This window comes from Gopherus evgoodei, chromosome 14, assembly GCF_007399415.2.
Source record: "Gopherus evgoodei ecotype Sinaloan lineage chromosome 14, rGopEvg1_v1.p, whole genome shotgun sequence".
NCBI classification, from domain to species: domain Eukaryota; kingdom Metazoa; phylum Chordata; order Testudines; family Testudinidae; genus Gopherus; species Gopherus evgoodei.
The window spans coordinates 3695358-3716660 of record NC_044335.1 but is presented as its reverse complement, the minus strand read 5'-3'; the positions used below and the strand labels follow the sequence as shown (position 1 = coordinate 3716660).

General features: G+C 53.5%; 2 protein-coding genes across 9 annotated transcripts in view; one reads left to right on the top strand and one right to left on the bottom strand.

The window, feature by feature from the left end:
• Positions 1–3906, top strand: part of SDCBP2 (syndecan binding protein 2) — a 40939-nt gene extending 37033 nt beyond the window's left edge. For 4 of the 5 annotated variants that reach the window (XM_030533097.1, XM_030533100.1, XM_030533099.1 and 1 more), the window contains exons 5-9: positions 367–531; positions 976–1151; positions 1249–1420; positions 2462–2553; positions 3360–3904. In XM_030533097.1, the coding sequence (XP_030388957.1) occupies positions 367–531; positions 976–1151; positions 1249–1420; positions 2462–2553; positions 3360–3414 (660 nt within the window). In that variant the 3' untranslated portion in view covers positions 3415–3904. Of the gene's footprint in view, positions 1–366; positions 532–975; positions 1152–1248; positions 1421–2461; positions 2554–3359 lie in introns of all 5 variants that reach the window. The other variant, XM_030533098.1, reaches the window with a different exon arrangement.
• A 1988-nt stretch (positions 3907–5894) lies between these two features.
• Positions 5895–21303, bottom strand: part of SNPH (syntaphilin) — a 34837-nt gene continuing 19428 nt past the window's right edge. For 2 of the 4 annotated variants that reach the window (XM_030533789.1, XM_030533788.1), the window contains exons 3-6: positions 17574–17667; positions 14947–15153; positions 11341–11490; positions 5895–9648 (exon numbers count right to left, since the gene is read on the bottom strand). In XM_030533789.1, coding sequence (XP_030389649.1) covers positions 8412–9648; positions 11341–11490; positions 14947–15153; positions 17574–17620 — 1641 coding nt within the window. In that variant the 5' untranslated portion in view covers positions 17621–17667 and the 3' untranslated portion in view covers positions 5895–8411. The remainder of the gene's footprint in view (positions 9649–11340; positions 11491–14946; positions 15154–17573; positions 17668–21303) is intronic. The other 2 variants (XM_030533790.1, XM_030533791.1) reach the window with 2 other exon arrangements.

Sequence of the window (21303 nt, the reverse complement as noted above, 5' to 3'; positions counted from 1 at the left end):
TCTGTCCCCCCGATGGCACCACTCATGTCCTAGGCCCCAATAAGCTGGGTCCTTGCCCTCACCCCCGCCGGACACTCTGTAGAGGAGGGGACAGAACCTGCAGGCCAGACCCAGGCAGAAGTCCCCTGAAGAAGCAGTTGGTCTGGTGCCTGAGGAGTGGTCACCTCCCTCTTCTGCTGCCTGGCTCTGCTACCAGAAAGTCTCCCCTCTCCTGCCACACCTCGCTCCCGGTGCCCACTCCAGTGATAGACACATGTGAGGGACCAGCCCCGATGATGCCATCTTCCTCCCCACTCTCATTCCACCCCATGGACCATCTGCACTTGAGTCAGCTCAGATTGTTCACATGCCGGTTGGATTCTCCAGCAGGCAGGGGCCCTGGTCCCTTCCTCCCAGGGTGTGCTGGTCGCCCCACTGACGGGAAACAACCTCGGATTGCGCAGGGCAGAGATCAGACCGGGCCTGCGGGAGCTCCACCTCTGCAAGGATGAACGCGGGAAGACTGGGCTCCAGCTGAAAAGCATCGATCAGGTGGGTTCTGAGGCCATTGTGCACAACTCAGCTTGGGTCCACTGCGGTCCCATCAGGCCTGGCTCCTGAGCGTCGGGGCTGGGACCTGCTGAGCAACTGTGGGGTTGTATAAGAATAGTACAAGGAGAAGCTGGACCCCTTTGTGCTAGTGATTGGTTTGGTCTGAGGATGCTCTGACTGTGAGAAGGGGTAACAGGAGCCAAACTCCCCAGAGCCAGCCTGGTGCCCGGGTCGCCCTGGCAGTGCCCGCTGTGGTCCTTTACCTCTGTCACAAACCCTCACGCTGCAACCCCAAATCCTTCCAGCCAAGGCCTGGCCAGCATCCCTTGCTGAGCTGCTCTGCAGTCAGCGGGAATGGTCGCCGCTGAGCGATGCGAGCGCTGTCCCGGGCACATGATGCCTGGTGCTGCCCATGTGACAGTCTGACTCCTGCTCCTCCCGCAGGGGGTGTTTGTGCAGCTGGTTAAGGCCAACTCCCCAGCGTCCCTCGTCGGGCTGCGCTTCGGGGACCAGGTGCTGCAGATCAACGGGAAGGACTGCGCTGGCTGGAGCACAGACAAGGCCAACAGGGCCCTGAAAAAGGCCGCCCCGGAGAAAATCGTTGTGATCGTGCGAGACAGGTGAGTGGGGTGGTGGTGGGGCGCTCGGCCTGCATCCAGCTTCCTCCGTGGAGCGTCAGGTCCTGACTAACCACCCGTGTTCCGGTGCCCTCCCCAGGCCCTTCCAGCGCACGGTGACGATGCACAAGGACAGCACGGGGCACGTGGGGTTCGTCATCAAGAAGGGGAAGATCGTTTCTCTCACCAAAGGCAGCTCTGCAGCCCGGAATGGCCTCCTCATCAACCACTACATCTGTGAGCTGAACGGGCAGAACGTCATCGGCCTGAAGGTAAAGGCCCCTGGTGAGATGGGCCGGGAGGGGTGCACACGGGAGACTCCCTGAGACAGGCCTCTGGCCAGGAAAGGGAGCAGCCCTCGCTCAGGGCCTGGTCCCACAGCGGGAGAATCCCGTCTCTCTGGGGTAGCCATTGGAAGCACCTTGAGTCAGGCTCGGGTGACCTACAGCTGAAGATTTGTCTCTCTCTTGAGAAACAGGAACTGAGTGTTCTAAGAAGCTGCCACTGTGGGTTACTGATGCCCCCTTGTTCACTGCTGCTGTGGAAGCGTTTCCTGTGGCATTTGATGTGCTGCAGTCAGACCAGACAAAGCAGCTGGGTATCGAGGAGTTTGAGGGGAAGATTTTTAGAGCCACTCCGCCCCTTTCAGTGGGACTAAGGTCCCGAACGCCCTCTTGTGGCTTTGAAAATCTCCCCCAGGTGGTATCTTTGATTAAAAGAAAAAATTGTGGTTGGAGGCTGAAGGAAACAGATCTCTAGTTAAATGTACCAGAAATTAAATTACAAGTTGAAGTATTTTGCTGCAGCAAACACTCAGTGGCTGTTTCGGTCCCTCTTCCCAGGCCTTCCTTTTATTGGGGGACCAGCGTGCCCCAGCCCAGGGCTTGGTGGGGCGAAACAAAGTCTTTTTTCATGTCATTTAGTGACGTTAACTGGTGTGTTGTCAGCCTGAATAAGGGCTGCTTTATGGGAGGTCCCTGCAGCTGCCTCCAGCAGGTGAGTCTTTTGGTTTTAAAGGCTGCCAGGTTAAAAACGTTTTAAAATAAAATCAAGGCTGACTTTTTTTTTTAATAGCTAGGTTTGCACAGCTGTCTATGCAAATAACCCCCCGTGCATGCATAACTCACCCCTAGCAGGGAACTGACAGGCCTACATTCTGTCCTTGCTACATCTCCTTTGTGCTGCGGCAGGAGTGCACAGCGGAGTGGCAGCTGTACGTTCGCTCTGCCTGGGGGCTGGGGGGGGGGGAAATGCTTGGCCCGTGCAGTATCTGGGGCTGTAAAATTGTGTTTCTCAACTCTTCCTCCCTCAAGGACAAACAAATCCTGGATATCCTGGCTACAGCTGGTAGTGCCGTCACCATCACCATCATCCCCACAGTGATCTACGAGCACATGGTCAAACGGTAGGGACACTGGCTTCCCACACACGTACAATGGCAAAGTGAGTGCCTCCTGGCCCGGCGCGTCCCAGCTGGAGGCATCTGTGAGCTCTTCATAGAGCTCTGTTAGAATTCAGAGGCCTGGCTCCAGCCCGAACCTGACCCAGGCCAGCCACAGCCGTGCCCCAGGGCTTTTATTACAGCGTAGGCTGCACTGGGGATCAGCCTTCCCGACCCCGCAGGGACGCTCTGAGCTGAAATGAACACGGTTGTGAAGTGGTGAGCACTTTCAGTCACAGGTGCTAGAGAAGGGTCAGGTTAATTACTGTAAATTGCTAATAAATTATGCCTTTCATAGTGCCAAAAATCCCCCACTGCCTCTGTATGGTGCTTAGTGCAACCGGGCTGGTGGCTGCTGCTGGCCTCTGGCATCCTTCCCTTTTCAAGTAAAAGTATCAAAAATCAAAGCCCCCTGGCACCAACAACGCTCATGCAAAGTCCCACAGCTCCTCAGCAGGCTTTTTGCAGGCCAATTCCTCCACCTTCCTCTGTCCATTGCATGGTTAGAGCGGACGCTGCTTGAGGCAGGGACCACATCATGTTCCTTTTCTGTACAGCACTGGGTGCACTCTGTACTATGTACATTGCTTTACCTAGTACAGGTTTTTTGGTGCTGTTCATGAAGGATCAATTCCTGCTCTCCCCAGCCCCTCAGAATGCCGGGAAGGAGGCTCTGGCCAAGGGAAGGAGGCAGGGTGCTACGTAAAGATGCTGGGCAGATCCTTTGCACAAACACTTCCTCACTGACCTTTTTCCCATCTACTAACTAGGCTGTCACCTGGGCAGATCAAGTCATCCATGGACCACTCGCTTCCTGATGCTTAAAGTCCAGCCTCTGGTCAGCGGGAGCTCAGCGAATCTTCCTTCCTCTTATTAAATGCAATATACCAGAAGACTTCCCTACAATGCCAGGAAAACAGGTGCATCTCTATGGGGGATAGTCCAGAGCAAAAACCATCTGTTTCCTTTAATCTTTTATTCCTTCACTTGGACAGACTTGACCCTTGTTTTGCCCATCCAATCGGCTGGTGTCCGAAGGAGCGCGGGGAGGTGGATGTGGGTAGAGATGCGGGTGTACATCCACAGAAGTGAGGTGAATGGTTGTGGGGGGGCCTCCCTGGTGGAGGTCATGTAATGCAACCCTTTCAAAACCCACCCAAAGAGCTGTTTTAATAAACTCAATTAAAGCTGCTCCTATTTGCCTCTTCTTAAACCAAGGGAAGTGAGGGTAGGTTTAGGAGCTAATGAATGGCTCAGTAGCCACTCCAGCATCGAGTGTGCCAAACCCACTGTGCAGTGCCACCCCAAAGTAGTTACTATTGAAGGGTGACGCCTGCGGCTGGCTAGCAATGCATTGACACTTGTTCCTCTTTGCACAACTTGGGACTCGACAAGCAGCGTGTGTGGGTTCTTCCTCAGCTAAATCCCGGGCCAGCTGTAGTGCTTGAGGGAGGTGTTTGCAGAGCAGGTCAGATCCAAGGAGGTTTGTCCCATCACAGGTTAATGGGTAGAGTAGGTGAGAATGGGAACGGCCTCAAGGCAGAAAGACAGGTGCATGTTAATACACCCAGGCTGCTGCCCAAAGGGGCGTAGTGGGGACTGGTGGATTGAAGCCCCAACACCATGCAGCATAAAGTCCCCAGTCCTGGCCCAGAATGCCATCCTCAGCACTGTCCAAAGAATCTTATTCCTTTCTCCGTGGGCCACTAGAACCACTGCTGGCAACGGATGTTGTGCTGGGCCCCTGCCCCACTGAGAATTGAGGAGTTAAACTAGAACTCCCCTATCCCCTGTCTGCGTTATCAGCCTTCCCACTTCCCAAGTTCCTCCCTGAGACACACCCGACAGAAGGAAATGTGACCCCACCAGCACAGCATGCCTGAACGCACAAGGCACTCGGAGTGTTGCTGCTTCCCCATCCCTGGCTCGGGTTTGATTGCTCAGGCCCAAAAGCCCGTTAGCGCCCCGGGAGCAGAATGGACACTCTGGGTCGAGACATCACCTCCGGGCAGCAGGGGCTAGGCCCTAACCCCAGCAATGGTTCATCGCTCAGAAGCAGGGACACTTTGAAAGGGGAACATCTGTGGAACGTGCACTCCAGCCCAGCTCGCTCCAGAGGGGAAGCCTACGGCCAGCTACATGGAAACAGCCACATGGAAACAGAGACCCAATGACATTTATTACATCCACCAACAGACAAAGGTTACAGGCCCCTGGGAACAAAAGTGGTTACAGCTTTTAAGTTCTGTATTTAAAAAATATAGAAATTTCTCTTTCAAATATAATCCTACACTGATTTCTCAGCAGAGCGCTGGATAGTCTAACAGACATGTACACACATTCACAAATACATCGCACAAGAGCCTTGTATCCTAGCTCCAATGACAGTTGCCATTTTGCCTGGGCTTTGTCCATTTCTCCTCCAAATACTTTATATTACATTATCAAAACCAAGGCTCCTTCAACCCCGGCTCCCCACTACATTTTGAAGCTCAGTGGCCCACTTTTATCCTTCAACAAGCTCTTGTCTCAAAGGGATATTGATTTGTGACAGTCCAGGCGTGCTGGATACAGGTAGTGAAAGTACGAGCATGTGGCAACATCAACACATGCAGCGACACCCCCCTGCCCCCTGCAACAGTAGGTAGGGGGTGGGGGGCACATGACCAAGGTAGCCAGCCACCTGGGTAAAGTCTAACTAAAGCTGTTTGACAGTCTGACCCAGAGGGCAAAAGCCACAGGGAGATGTACCAATGTGACCAGCCCCAGACAATTGGACCCCACCAGACAACTGTCTTTAAACTGTCATAAAATAAAACGATTACAGGAACTACTCCCTCACCTGACGTATGTGGAGATGGCGGCAGTGGGGCAGAGGGTGGGGGAACGTAAGAGCACAAACACTGTTAGTTCAAGTAATCGTAAAGATAAACACAACCTTTGCAGCCAGATTCAGAAACGTACATGTGTGCGTGTGTGTGCGCGCGCGCATGTGTGCACAAAAATGCACTCATGCCATTCTGAAGCCCTGGCCTTTCGGGTCAGTCACTTCCCAGAGAAGACAGGGGCAAGGCCACCCAAGCTTATGAAGTTGATTTTATGTGCTCTCAGGCAGGACCGGTGCTAGGGGTTTTAGCGCCCTAGGCGCACGGTAATTTTGCTGCCCCGCGTGCTGGTCCCACGGCTCCGGTGGAGCTGCCGCAGTCGTGCCTGGGGGAGGTCCACCCAAGCCGTGCGAGCAGCCAACCGTCCGCAGGCACCACTGCGGCAGCTCCACCGGAGCTGCCTGCCGCCCCCTCCAGCAAAACGCCGCCCACCAATAATCCTGGCGCCCTAGGTGATTGCCTAGGCCGCCTAAATGAAAGCGCCGGCCCTGCTCTCAGGGCCGAACACTGCAGATAACCCCAAGCCGATTACCTGTCAGAGCACTGGAGTGTACGCCAGCAGGCTTGTGCTGTACGTCTAGAGGAAATGGTTTGGATGAGGCCTCATTTTCTCTAGGCATTTGTCCCCAGCTGATCGATCTCTGCAGTGAAATTTGGCTTTTAAAGGCATTTCCGGAGGCCACCTTCACTTGAAAGACGTTTTCTGCCAGCCTGAGTTTTAGACAAGCTGCCTCCAGAGACCAGGGCTACGCTCTCCCTGTGCTCCGCATGGCCCTCTGCCTTCTCTGTTCTGTCCCCACAACTCTCCATGCCAGTTCCAGGCATCTCCAGCTTTCAGAATCAGCACCGAAAGCTCTGCAGCGATGGGCAGCCAGACGCCCCCCACTGCTAGCGTAACCAAAACACTCCCCCCTGCACTCTTATCAGACACTCCAGTACTGCTCCGGGCTGAGGAAACCCCAGCTGTTCTCCCGGCCTCAGGACGAAGAGCTGGGATGGAAGCAGAGCAGCAGCAAAGGACTCCGGGGCCTTGGTTCGTCCTTGTAACCCTTTCAGGACTCTGCCAGCAGCGCAGATGTCAGCCTGTCATTCAAACCTGCAGCAGAGAAACCTCTACAAGGGAGCTTCCGTTTGCAAAAAGTGAACATAGTGCAAAGCATGGAATGAAAGATACAGAATTTAAGGAGTTCTCCCCATGGGCAACCTGGGTGCCTATGTAATACTGCACAGAGATGCAGCAGGTGGCTCTGGAGATTCACATGAGGTATATCGGGCTTCTCTTCCTTGGCCACCAGGCCCTTACTGTCACCTCCTCCAGGAGGCAAAAATTTTAGAACTGGGTCAGCAAAGCAGGACTTGAACCAACAGGTCCAAATCCCCAGGAGGTGACAAAGACAAGGGAGTGACATTCATGTGGTTTCCAAAGTGAATGTATAGGCAAGCATCTGTTCACTCTGTCCTCTGACCCCGTCCTCTGGGGGAAGGGATTCTGAGTCACTGACTCTCCTGCGGGCAAAGGGAGCAGACCTGGGCAACCCTCGTTGCTCCACCCCTGCTCCTAGAAGTTCTGCACCGGCTCTCACACCGATTGAGACTAGACTCCTCTCTGCAAACTGGGAATTCAGGCCTCTCCCTGTTTATTCTGCAAAGCATGCTGGGAATAAGGACATCTATTCCAGAGAGGCACTTGCCCCATTCTAGCCCTTGTCTCCATCTCTCCTGCCCATGCCTTCTTGATTTCCCCTTTGTTCTCTGCACGTTAAAATGAGTCTCTGCACGCAATCTCACTTGACAGCTACAGCCATTAACCTGTGTCCTCAGAGCCCTGGGCAGGGTTTCAGAGACTCAGAGAATCTCAGGGCTGGAAGGGACCTCAGGAGGTATCTAATCCAACACCCCTGCTCAAAGCAGCGCCAATCCCCAACTTCCCCCGATCCCTAAATGGCCCCCTCAGGGGTTGAACTCACAGCTCTGGGTTTAGCAGGCTAATGCTCAAACCACTGAGCTATCCCTCCCTCTGTTTGACCTGCAGGCCTCCTCTCGCACTGACGGCAGGTGTGGTGGTTTCCTCTTGGGACTCAGGAACCACTGTAGGAACAAGTCCAATGCAATTAAAGGCCAGTTGGGCAATTAGCCTTTCAAATGACCCTGCCATGGCCAGAGGGAACAACAGAAGTGGACTAGTCAGGGGAGGCAGGGTGGGGTGGAGGGGATCCATTAGTCCAGGGAAGGGCTTGCAATGCTCTGTCTCCCTAGATGAAGTGACCATGGGTCCGTCTACACAGCAAAAAGAGTCCCCTGGCAGCAAGTCTCAGAGTACAAGGTTAACTGACTCAGGCTTCTGCAGCAGGTTCAAAAAAGTCAGTGCAGATGATGGGGATGCGCTGGAGTCCGGGCTCTGATACCGGGTGAGGAGAGGGCCTCAGAGCCTGAGCGAGAACGTCGACACTGCAATTTATAGCCCTGCAGCATGAGCCTGAGTCCGCTGACCGGGCTCTGAGACTTGCTGCCGCAGGGGGCTCCGCTGTGTAGACGCACACTGCATGTACACATCTGTGCTACACACACATCTGTGCTACACACAGCGCAAAATCCATCAGCTACATCACCTGCTGGGCGACTGTCCTTCAGCATGGAGGCTGGGGTGCCCCCCCCAACTCTGCTCTTCCAGGATTGGCCTCTTTTATTCCTCAAACATCTCAGAAGCCAAAGCAAACCCAGAAGCTCATTTTCCTCAGGCCCCTGGCAAGCCCCCTGGAATTGCATATTCTAGCTGCAGCAGATCAGAGGATGTCAAGCTGCCCATGTACTTCAAATAAATAAAACGAACATTTTGTGTGTCTGGAATTTACAATCAGCGGTCAGATAAATTCTGATCGTTTCACAACATCGGATCTTGAAGCATGTGCAATGTGTTTGGTTGGTGGAAGAGGAGAGTTATGGCTGGGAGCTGCCGCCGCTACCTCCCATGTTGCTAACAGAGCGACAGTTGATCTTCCGTAAGGAGTGCAGAGCGACCGTGCAGCACCCGCGGAGCAGCGAGCTGATATTGTATATGGGCTGGCCCTGCCTCCGCTGAGTACGGCACAGCCAGGCTACCGTGGGCACTGCCGGCACCACCACGGCCAAGAGATCCACAATGAAATGGCGGCTCCAGTAGCTTTTTGGCACTGTGGCTTCTTGGCTCAGCTCGCCAGCGTCTTCCTCCAGGGTGCAAACGACGCTCATCGACTGGCTAGTGCTAGAGGGCTGGTGCATAGCAGGGTTGTTGGTCACCAGGTCTGGGAAGCCCTCTTGCCCCTCCGGAGTCTCTGGCCCAACTCCTGCAGTCACAACCACAGCGGAGTTGGGTTCAGTCGCCATCAAGTCCGTGGTCCCGGAGAAGTTCAGGGCCTGCGTCTCGGAGCTGGGCACGATGTCTTCCATTTCGGACACCCACACTGAAGTGGGGCTGCCCCGGCTGCAAACCTGGGACTTCATGACCTTTTCCAGGATAGTGTCCAGGTCCGGCTGGTAATGCACAAAGTCAGTTTGGATGGCCTGTTCCTGCATGCAGCTTGCCTGCACTCCAGCCTCCACGCTGCCTTGCGTACCCATCAGTTTCTCATAGGTGGAGCTGGTGGGAAGTCTGGAGCCCAGTGTGAAAGAGCTCTGTAGAGACCCCTCCTCCGTGCAGAACTCTACCCCTGATGAAAGCAGGCTGCTCTGCTCCAGCAAGTCCATCCGGCTTAGCGAGTCATCTGCAGCCACGAAGCCACTGTCCGCCACCTCCTCAGCTGACAGGGTCTGTGAGTCCCCAGCGTTCCTGTCCCCTGCTGCCTGGTCACTCAGCTTGGTGTAGGTGGAGCTGCGGGTGAGTGACCGGGCTGGAGAGCCCCCCGCCGACTCCCCAGCCCCTTCCTCTTTCACAGCCCCATTCTGTGCTATCTCCATGCTGTGCAGCAGAGTCTCCAACTTCTTATTCTGGATGTTGATATCCACAAAATATTTCTGAAGGCCCTTGTCCTTCTCTATCAAGTTGTTCTTCACGGTGTCAATCACTTGCTTCAGCTGTTTGATCTCCTTCCGGGCCTCCTTGAGTGCCAGCTGGGCCTCCACACGGTGGCACTCTTCCTCGATCCAGTCCTCCTGCATCCTCGAGAGCTGGGTCTTCAGATCCTCAATCTCAGTATCCCTGCACCAGACAGACAGACAATCACCACCACTTCCACCCGAGGGGCTGGTGTGACACGACCGGAGGTTGGAATTTTGCATAGGTGTTGACAGTCCACGCTAAAAGTAGTTTGGACAGTGTATTTCTGGGGTCACTCTCTGAGGGCAATTTATTGTCCAAACCCCCTAATCACCATCTTTCTCCTCTCACCTATGCTAGGACCTTCTATACAAGGAGAAGGGCAGACAGGACTTACATGGGTAAAAATGGTGGGAAACCGAAACACAAAGTTGTTCTGTGATTGGATTGTCCAATCCCAGGTTCCCTTGGGTAACAGCAGCACTGGGGAGGTGTGTGTGTTCAGTGGGGAAGGGGGTCAGAAAGCACATAGGGGCCTTGGGGATACTTCCTGAGGGAAGCAGAGAGGGGGGACAGCCAAATAGAAAATCTGTGACCATCTCTTACAGTGGTCCCTTCAGATGAGAATCTTCTTAGTTCTGCAGGTTTAAACTAGTGCAAATGCTGGATTTTCTGTTACTTGAAGTCTTTAAACCAGGATTTGAGGACTTCAGTACCTCAGCCAGAGGTTAGGGGTCTGTGACCAGAGTGGGTGGAGGAGGTTCTGTGGCCTGCAACCTGCAGGAGGTCAGACTAGAGCAGGGGTCAGCAACCTTTCAGAAGTGCTGTGCTGAGTCTTCGTTTATTCACTCTAATTTAAGGTTTCGCATTCCAGTAATACATTTTAAAGTTTTTAGAAGGTCTCTTTCTATAAGTCTATAATATCTAACTAAACTATTGTTGTATGTAAAGTAAATAAGGTTTTTAAAATGTTTAAGAAGCTTCATTTAAAATTAAATTAAAATGCAGAGTCCCCTGGACCGGTGGCCAGGACCCGGGCAGTGTGAGTGCCACTGAAAGTCAGCTCACGTGCCACCTTTGGCATGCGTGCCATAGGTTGCCTACCCCTGGACTGGATGATCACAATGGTCCCTTCTGACCTTAGAGTCCATGAGTCTAGATCACAATTCCATCCTTTTTCCTGCACCACCAAGTTATTAGGTATTGGATCGGAGGGGAATTTGTATTCATATACAACACTCAATAAATATACAGTATACAGGCAGAAATGTAAGAACACCACAGTGTACTAATATCTGCTGCTCAAGAAAATCAGATCAGAGAGCAACTTGATGGAGAACGGGAGAGTCACAAATATGCCAGGTGAAAATCAGTCTCTGCAATCTCCAAATTTCCTTCCCAAATTTGGCAACAAACTTAAAACTAATAAAAAGAAATCCTTTGTTTCACACAACTCCTGACTAACCTGTGGAACTCACCTCCACAGGATGGTACTGACTGCTTAGTCAGATTAGCACAAGGATTAGCCATTCATGTGAATAATGAGATCATCCACAGCTACACGTTATTATCCTACATAAGGGGTATAAACTCTCAGCTTTGTGGCACAAACCAACCATGAATTGCCTGCAGCTGAGAAGGCTGTTTCCCCTCTGGCCATAGTTATCCACTACATGGATTCTGGTGCCCCCCTCTGAAGCAGTGGATACTGGCCACTGTCAGAGACAGGACACTAGATTAGATGGCCTGACCTGATTTGGAGGTTCCTATGCATTCAGTGACAACCTTCCCATTCCCTCATCCCCACTGGTATTGGGAGCCTCCTGTTACCTGCTCACCTGCATCAGCACTTACCTGTCCTGGAGTCTCTCTTGGGTGTCCTTCAGCCGGGCCTTCAGGTGTCTAATGCAGACCTCCTTCTGCTGGAGGGGGGTCAGGTACTGCTCAGGAGTGGGGGGCTTTATCCCATGGTTATCGCTGCACAGACTGTACTTGATGGGCCGCCTGGGAAAACATGGACAGTAAACAACCCCACCAAGCGCTCCAAGTAAAACAATCCTGATCACATCAGTGCTGCTCCCCACAGAGCCGTTCCACCCCAGACCTCGACTCAGCTCATTTCCCTGAGTCTAGCACAGCCAGGCGCTGGGGCACAGGCTGATAGGAGCAGGGCCGGCTCTAGCCATTTCGCTGCCCCAAGCACAGCGGCATGCTGCGGGGGGTGCTCTGCCGCTCGCCGGTCCCGCGGCTCTGGTGGACCTCCCACAGGCTTCCCTGCACGCCTGTGGGAGGTCCACTGGAGCCGCCTGCCGCCCTCCCAGCAACCGGCAGAGTGCCCCCCATGGCATGCCGCCCCAAGCACGTGCTTGGCACGCTGTGGCTTGGAGCTGGCCCTGGATAGGAGCCAGGAGTCTCAAAGGGAAGAGGAGTTTCACCAAGTGGGGAATTTTAATCTTTTCCTCCCCATTTCTCAGATCTGAAGTACAAACCTCCTGGATTACACACCTTCCTGGACTCCAGTGAGACATCCCAGCGTGTGCTCAGCTGACCACACTGAGGGCGTTCCCAGATTGGTACTGGAGAAAGGAGCCTATCTGTGTGGCTAACAGAAGGCCCCCGTCACCCCTCAACACCCTGCAGTGTAAGAGCCCCAATATTCCTAAAGTGGGACACATGGTAGGAATATTAAGAACTACTGAATATCACATATTTTCATGCAGAAATTAAAGCAGGCTGTGTCCTCTAACCAGACCCCCTTAGGACACCCCCTGCCTAGGTAGACAGTATTTGTGCTGCAGCCCTGAGCTACAGTTGTTATTACTAGAGTGTCATGGGCATACAAAGCATTGTACGGACACACTGAAGACAGGCCCTTGCCCTCAAGCAGCCGACAGTCCCACGGCTATCAGCAGAATGGGTGCTGGGGCATCTCCCTGGAGAGGGACTGCACATTAGCCCTGGAAAATACAGCCACCAGAAGCAAAAGGAAGTGTTCATTAAAAATGACACTTACAGAAACATCGCCTGCCCTGGTTACTGACACATTGGGACGCTAACACTAAAGTTGGACCTAGAAGAAGGGTAGATCCTTCGCAGAGCTCTGCTGGGAGAGAGGGGAACCCTGCAGACAGCAAACACTCTGACCTCTCTGAGTGAGCTCCCCTGGCAATGCAAGATTCTTAGTGATTTTCTAAAACGAGCCCAAGGTGAGACCTCTCCCCTGGAATACGTCACCAGGAGCACATTTCCAAGAGGCAGAGAGCTCCGGATTAGAACTTGCTTGAGGCAGTCGCTCCTGGTGGCCACGAAGGGTCGCCCGAGGACTCTAAGGACTGGGGTGAGTGGTCAATTATGGGCTAGTTTTTTGCTCCTGCACACCTACGTTCAAATCCTGGTGGCATCAGATGCGTAAATAAAGGTTGATGGCTGCCACCTGTCCACAGGACAAAGCCACTGGACAACGGGGCGTGATTAGCTGCTGCTGCTCAAGAAGACCAGGGCTGAACTAGAAGAGGGGGCTGCCTCTCAGGATGGAAATGAATTGACTCGACCCCATGGGGGCCTGGGGCTGGAACAACAGGGAGGAGAGTTGTGGGTAGGGTGACCAGACAGCAAGTGTGAAAAATCGGGAATGGGGGTTGGGGGGTAATAGGAGCCTATATAAGAAAAAGACCCCAAAATTGGGACTGTCCCTATAAAATCAGGACATCTGGTCACCCGAGTTGTGGGTCATTGCCAGAGCTATGTGAGGAAGCCCAGTGCAGTGTCTAGCTGTAGACTCTGGCTGGTATCATTAGTCCATCGCTGTCCCAAACAGTGAATTCATTTAGAAATTCCAAGCAGAATATCTATCTTGGCAAGGCACCCTTGGACTGTGTGTGCGCCTCTGGAGAACCCAGGAGATTTGGGGGCCCATCTGGAATGGGCTTCGATACAGCCCCAACCCTAAACACACAACACGCTGCAGACAATGAGCCATATTCTCCACTAGGGTTAATCAGCACAGCTGCCCTGAAATCAATGGAAGTGCACTCATTAACTGGGGAGCAGAGCATGGCAATGGGGGTACAGGAAAAGCAGAAATATCTTCTCAGCTGCTAAACCCCACGTCATTTATCCCCTGGCCATGATGCCGACGTTTACTCAGCCCTCACATGATGCCGACATTTACTCAGCCCTCACTCTTTCTGTTGTACTGGCTGAGTCAAGCACGACAAGACACATATGATACAGCAAGGCCCAGATCTGACATGCAGCACAAGAAGGGCCAAGAGGCATGCGACAAACCAAGCCAGCTGTGCATTGTGTCTGCAAAGTGCTATTGCCACAGCACTGGAGATCTATTCTGCCAGCTGCAATACACACAGACGACATGCAAGAAAGGAATTGGTGCCAGACAGAGAGCAGAGGGGCTCACAATAGCTGTAATGCAGAGATAGGGGGGTTTCTGAGCCGCTAAGTCCTCCTCAGCAAACTCGGAGGGGGCCATACATTTACTTATAGGGAGAAGTTGGTCAGTTTCTCCATGACGAGCTAGGGCCATTCATTGAGGAACCAGGTCTGGGAGTGGAGAAGAGGGATAGAAACGATCCATTATAGCCCTGGGACCAACTTAGCTGTCTGCAGCAAGTACCACTGCATTTCACAGCATCCCCAGGCCCAGCGCTTCTACTCCCAAGGGGGAAAGAAATGCAATGGGAACGGTGTTTAATATTTGGGGCCATTTCATGTGCTCCATGCTCAACTGTCCTTTATCCCAGGGAAGAGTCAGAATTCTCCTCTTTCAACAAGTCCATCGGTCTCCTGCTTTCCAGTCCAACATCTGCTGGGTATCACAAAGGGACAATAATCACCACTTCTTGTTTCCATGGTGCTGTTCATCCTGAAGGATCTCACAGTATGTCACCAGGGCATGTGGGAGGGGAGCAGACAAGTGGCGCACAGTGCTCTGTGCAATAGCGTGCGTGGTGGCGGGAAAGGCAACAAAGGAAAAAGGGTGCTTGGAAATCAAGGTGATGAGCGGGAAAGAAAATGGAGCAGAGACGGGGAAATTTTTGGACAAGGACACCAGGGTGAAACTTTCCTCTGACACGACCTACTGGCAGATCAGCCATTCCACACCCTCATAGTGCCACGCCTCGCCTTACTGCACGTGCACAAGTTCTGCCAGCCCCAGCCCTGCGGGGACGGAAACCTACAGGATGAAGGGATTTGAATGGTTTCAAGCCCGTGCCTCAGACTCTAACGCTGCTCTTTGCCAGCAGAGCCAATGACCGGGCAAGGGCTTTCAGACTCTGCGAAGCAGTCTGCCTTAGAGTCTTCCACAAACAAGACCCCCTCCGGGAAATCTCAGTGAGCCATTGAAAGGCCCGTGTCCCCGTTCCATGCGGCTGGAGGGACAGTCAGTGGAGCAGGTGGGTGAGGTGAGGCGGCCTCCCCGTGGTGCTATGGATGGGTTACCTTGGGGTGGGGCTGCTGTCGCTGCCCTTGCAGGAGCCCGAGTTGCTGCTGCTGCTCAGCGAAGAGGTGCCGTAGGTGTCCCGCATGCTGACGGGGGGAGAGGGGCGCCTGGAGGCAGGAAGAAGAGGCTGTTTCTCGGTCAGAGTGGCAGGGGGTGCTGAAGACTTAAAGAACGAGGCCAAGCCACTCCTTCCATAAAACCCACGGCTTCCAAATACCACAGACACAGGGACACGCAAGACAAAAGGACAAAACAAACAGCGGGGATCAAGATGGAACAGAGCAAGGCTGTCTTGCAACGGTTACTGCGACAATAGTGAAGGGGGGCCGAGGGGAGCTGCACACCAGGCACTGCCCTCATCCCCTGGGCCAGGCCAGGGAGGCTGCGCCCCTCTCCCACGTCTACTACCCATCGTAACAAAGAGCCTCTACCTCTCTTCAGCAGCCCTACAGAGGGCACCGCAGACCGAGGCCAGGCACCAGTGCTCCAAGCACGTGCCGAGGGCGCCAAGCCCCGGGGGGTGGCCTGCTGGTCGCTGTGAGGGCAGCATTCAGGCTGCCTTTGGCGGTGTGCCTGCGGGAGGTCCGCTGGTCCCGCGACTTCAGTGGCAATTCGGCAGCGGGTACGCCAAAGGCACAGGACCGGCGGATCTCCTGCAGGCATGCCACCGAATACACGTTACCAGCAGACCTCCCGCAGGCGCGCCACCAAAACCCGCCTGACTGCCGTGCTTGGGGCAGCAAAATACATAGAGCTGCCCCTGCTGGGGCTGGGCTAACGAGCACCAGTTCACCCCGTCTTACAGCAAGGAGCTTGCGCCCCATGACAGCAATGTTCTGAATTTTGCCTCAGGTGCTGTTTTGGTTTGGAGCCACTCGGAACTCTCCTCCCCAACCCCGCCCTTCACACCATCAGCCCAACGCTCTCCTGAGCCCGCTGGAATCCCACTGTGTTTTATTTATAGCAAAGTCAACCCTGCTACTCCCAAAACATCTGTCTGATGGGCCACCTCTGGGCTTCTCTAACGGCCATTCTGGAGGTACCGCTAGCAAGGCATTGACACAATCAATAGTGAAATAACCCCTTGTGACGAACTGGGAAAGTTCTTAATGTTTTCTCTGAATACTGTATTGGTGCCTCAGTGTCCCCATGGCAGTTCTTAAGTATCTGGCAGAGCAAAGGGCCAGTGCACCTAAATGCCTGACACTCTGTCTCCTAGCAACTGATGGCCTGGGCCCCTCCTCTGCAAAGGTGCCAGCTGAAGGTGTTGGAGACAAAGGGATCAGGTGACCTCCTGGCCCAGGAAAGGGGCTGAGCAGAGAGGAGGGGCTGGGGAGGGGTTGTTAGTCTGGAGCTGGCTGGGGTCAAGGGTGGAGGGCAGACCTGAGGGTCTGGCTCACTGCTCCCCAGAATGGACCCAGCCGAGGGGTCCGGTTCGCTGTATCTACAAGCTCTGTTTTAGACCCTGTTCCTGTCATCGAATAAACCTCTGTGTTACTGGCTGGCTGAGTCACGTCTGACTGCAAAGTGGGGGTGCAGAACCCGGTGGCTTCCCCAGGACCCCACTGAGGCGGGCTCGCTGTGGGAAGTGCACGGAGGGGCAGAGGATGCTGAATGCTCCAAGGAGAGACCCAGGAGGTGAAGACGTGTGAGCTTCTTGCCCTGAACAAGTCTGCTCCAAAGGAGAGGAGGCTCCCCAAAGTCCTGCCTGGCTTGGTGGGGAGCAGTTAGAGAGCATCGCCCGGTGACTCCGTGACACCCCTGTTCTGGGATGTTGTGAATCTGAACGGGGGTTCCAAAGAGGATGGAACTTGACTGTTCTCAGTGGTACCAGATGACAGAACAAGGAGTAATGGTCTCATGTTGCAGTGTGGGAGGTTTAGGTTGGATATTAGGAAACTAGGAAGGTGGTGAAGCACTGGACTGGGTTAGCTAGGGAGGTGGTGGAATCTCCGTCCTTAAAGGTTTTTAAGGCCTGGCTTGACAAAGCCCTGGCTGGGATGATTTGGTTGGGATTGGTCCTGCTTTGAGCAGGGGGTTGGACTAGATACCTCCTGAGGTATCTTCCAACCCTAATTTTCTATGGTTCTAATGAACAAACTCTGGTGTGAACATGCATGTCTCTCCTAGCCTCTGACTGTACCCAGAGTACGGCAGACAAGGGAAGGTCTCTTCAAGGGGCAAACTCCTCAAACTCCACATCAGTGACTGAGGACAAGGATACTCCATCAACACCTGCCTTTCGCCCAGCAGAGCTGAAGAGATAATCCCGACTTCACGCACTGCAGTGGAGAGACAAATGCAAGTGTGCATGCAGAAACGCGGGCCCTTCTGCAAGTGCTATGCAGAAGAGTTGTTAAGACATGCCACAAGGTACTTCGGCAGCTGCCAAAACCATCGTCCGACCCTGGAGTCTGGTCTGTGCACAATGCTGCCAGTCCAGGTCCAGAAAAGGACCTTGCTAGCTGCCCTTCTTAAACGAAAGCTCTCAGATCTCCTCCGGCACTCTTGCTGCACTAATGCATTTGGGAGAAGAGGAAAAATGGCCTCTAGTTTGTATCTTTTATCGGCAAAGGCACTGCAGGGATTCCAGTGTCATCTACAATAATAGGTTGGACATATTCACCTTCGAGAGCCAGTGGAGGACCGTCTGCTTCCCGTCGGCAGGGACATAGCAATAGCACTGCAGGTCTCGGCAGTGAGGATAACCGGCACACCAGCTAAATAAAGAGAAAGACAGGAGGAAAGAGAATGAGAGCTGGAAGTGTGGATGACGTTACTTGAGAGGCACCTCGACTGGGGGACTGGAGGATACTTAGTAAGTGTCTGGGGCAAGGTCCAGCTTTTTCATTGTGTGTCCCCTGTACCTACTGCTTTGGGGCCCGCTCCCTGATTGGAGCCTGTAGGGTGCTACAGTACCACAGACAGACAAGAATGGAAGCACTGTTGGATGCTTAGCCTCTCCAGTCCCTAGGGGAAGCCATTCTGCCCAGAGAGCCAAGTCCCATTTCAGCGGAGCTCTGCTGACTTACACCACATGAAGATTTGGTCCAGCATGTGGGGTTTTTTTAAATAAACCATTCCTGTGCTCTGTATTATCCGTCCTCCTTCAGTTTTACCACCAGCCACCTAATACTGTACTCTGCTCTGTGCTGTTTAGGCGGGGAACTCAAAACACTTCACAAACATTAACCTCAGGCCCCATGTGCACATTTCACTCCTGTTTTACAGATGAGAAACCGAGGCTCAGAGAAGTGAAGCAACTTGCCTAAGGTTGAAGAGTGAGTCAGTTGCACAGTTTGGAGTAGAAGGCAGGTCCCTAACTCCCAGCTCTGGGCTTTAGCCAGACCTCACTCTTCTGTCCGCCCCAGAGGGCCTGGTCACGAGCATTCCTCAAGAGATGTTATGTTTTCTTACTATTTATTCCTCAGTTAAATCAAAATCATCCATAGCACAAAGAAACCAGACGTGGAAATGGAGGATTCCAGGCAATCCAGCATGAGCAGAGAATCTCGTGAAAAACCCAAAATTGGGTTTTTTCCTGCAAATAATGGGTCTGACCTAGAGCCCCTTGAAGTCAACTGGAATCTTTCCTTTGGATCTGCCCCTGGGTGGGAATAAGAAACTGCACGGGAAGAGAAATCTAGAAAATACGAGGTCAGCACCTAAATTCTCCTTGGATGCTATTTTCTAGATCAGTGGTCTCCAAACTTTTTATGCCCAAGATCACTTTTTGAATCTAAGGGCCACCCAGGATCTACCCTGAGGCCTCACCCCATCCCCAAAGTCCCGCCCTGCTCACTCCATCCCTCCCTCTCTCTGTCGCTCGCTCTCCCCCACCCTCACTGTTGGGGTTTGGGAGGGGGTGCAGGCTCTGGGCTGAAGCTGAGGGGTTTGCAGTGTGGGAGGGGGCTCCAGGCTGAGCCTGGGGCAAGAGGTTAGGGATGCAGGAGCGGATGAGGGGTGCAAGCTTTAGGAGGGAGTTTGGGTGCAGGAGGGGATGAGGGCTGGGGCAGGGAGTTGGGGTGCAGGAGAGGGTATGGGGTGCTGGCTCTGGGAGGGGGCGCAGTGCTGGGGCTTGGGGTGCAGGAAAGGGTTCAGGATGCTGACTCCAGGAGGGGGCTCAGGCATAGGGGTTGGGGTGCAGCCTTCTGCCAAGCAGCACTTACCTCCAGCGGCTCTCAGTCAGCAGTGGGTACAGCGAGGCTCAGGCAGGCTCCCTGCCTATCCTGGCCCCACACCGCTCCCAAAACGGGCTAACGTGCCCCTTCGGAGTGCAGGGGGCACATGGCCCTTAGCGCTGCCCCTCTCTGCAAGCACCACCCCTGCAGCTCTCCGGCCAATGGGAGTTGTGGGAGTGGTGCTTGCAGGCAGGTGCTGCGTGCAGAGGGAGACCCCTGCCCTGGGGCCACGGGGCTGTGCTGGCCGCTTGCGGGAGCAGCGTGGGGCTGTGGAAGGCAGGGAGTCTGCCTTAGCGGCAGCCACGCTGCACTGCAGGAGATCGAGATCGACTGGGAGATCCTCTAGAATTGACCAGTAGATCGCGATCAACGGGTTGGTGACCGACCCCTGCTCTAGATTATAGTAGGCACTGCTGTAATGCTGTGGTGGATTCTCCATCCCTGGAAATTTTCAACTCAAGACTGGATGCTTTTCCTCTATTTCAAACAGGAATTAATTCAGGGAAGTTCTATGGCCGGTGTTATACAGGAGGTCAGACTAGATCAATGGCTCTCAACCTTTCCAGACAACTGTACCCCTCTCAGGAGTCTGATTTGTCTCGTGCACCCCCAAGTTTCACCTCACTTAGTAATAGTAATAATTGGAGATATACCAATCTCCTAGAACTGGAAGGGACCTTGAAAGGTCATTGAGTCCAGCCCCCTGCCTTCACTAGCAGGACCAAGTACTGATTTTTGCTATAGATCCCTAAGTTGTCCCCTCAGGGATTGAACTCAGAACCCTGAGTTTAGCAGGTCAATGCTCAAACCACTGAGCTATCCCTCCCCCTCCCTTAACAACTACTCGCATACGCAACCAGACATAAAGTGTCACAGCCACTAGAACTGAACAATGGCTGACTCTCTCACTTTCACCATAGAATTAGCAAATAAATCAATTGGAATATAAATATTATACTTACATTTCAGTGTATAGTATAGAGAGCCGTATAAACAAGCCATTGTCTGTATGAAATTTTCATTCATATTGACGTCACTAGGGCTTTTTCTGTCACCTGTTGTAGAACTAGGCAAATCTCTAGCTGAGCTGATGTAACCCTGGAAGGCCCCTGCGTACCCCCAGGGGGATGTGCACCCTGGTTGAGAACCACTGCACTAGATGATCACAGCCATCTCTTTTGGCCTTTTATCTTTGAATACAGTGTCTCTTTTCCATGCCCTCATCTGTTCTCACACTATCCAACACACCATAAACCTATGGGAAATATGGCTGCTCTGTGCCCCCGTCAATGCACCTTCTGGGGTGGAAGGTCGTCTCCTCCTTTTGGCCCCACCCAGGCCTCCTCTGCCCCACACACAAAGGGCGGCAGATGCGCGCAGCAATTTTGCACTGCCATGCTTGGTGCTTTAAGTAGGACTTGACCAGTTTCACCTCACATGGAAAACTCTGCCAGCGTCCCTTATCTCAGTGAGATGGGAACAATCAAGCCAGTCATCTCATAATCAATAGGGTGGCTATTGGAAATGCTCCGTGCTGGCGGGGTAATGCTCCTTGAGGGGCGGCAGGAGAGGAAGGGAGAGGGGATGACCAGGGATGGAGCCAATGGCAGTTGAAGGGCTCACCAACATTTTCTATAGCTCTTCTCCCGCCTTCTCTCTCCTCACTCAACCCCTTTTTTCTGAGCATATCAAATATGGCAAATTCCACCTTGTGCCTCTGACTGCAGCACCATTCCTCCCTGCCCCCCGCAGCATCCAACATCTGCACAAAGGCTCCCAAACCAGCAGCGCTGAAATGGTTAAAGAATCAAAAACCCCAGCAACGGCTAGACCCAAGTGAATGCCCTGACCTCTTGAGCTAGCTCCTCAGTGACGGGGGTCAGGTTAGGTACCGTGTCCTCGGCTAGGTCTGCACGCATCGAGTGCGCTATTCGGACGGTGCAGAACAACAACAACAAAAACCTTGCGAGATATTTGCCGTCTCACCCTGGTCCTCGGGCTCCCCCTCAAGAACGGAAGCTCGGGGTGGCGGCAGCCAGGTGTGAAGGCAGGAAGCAGACGGACCACATGGGATCAGAGCTTCGCACTCGGCCGGGTTGGACCAGCGTCTGCCTCCCTGAGCCAGGCGGCTGCAGGGGCTTTGCAAACGCACCCCCAACCTCACCGCTGCCACTG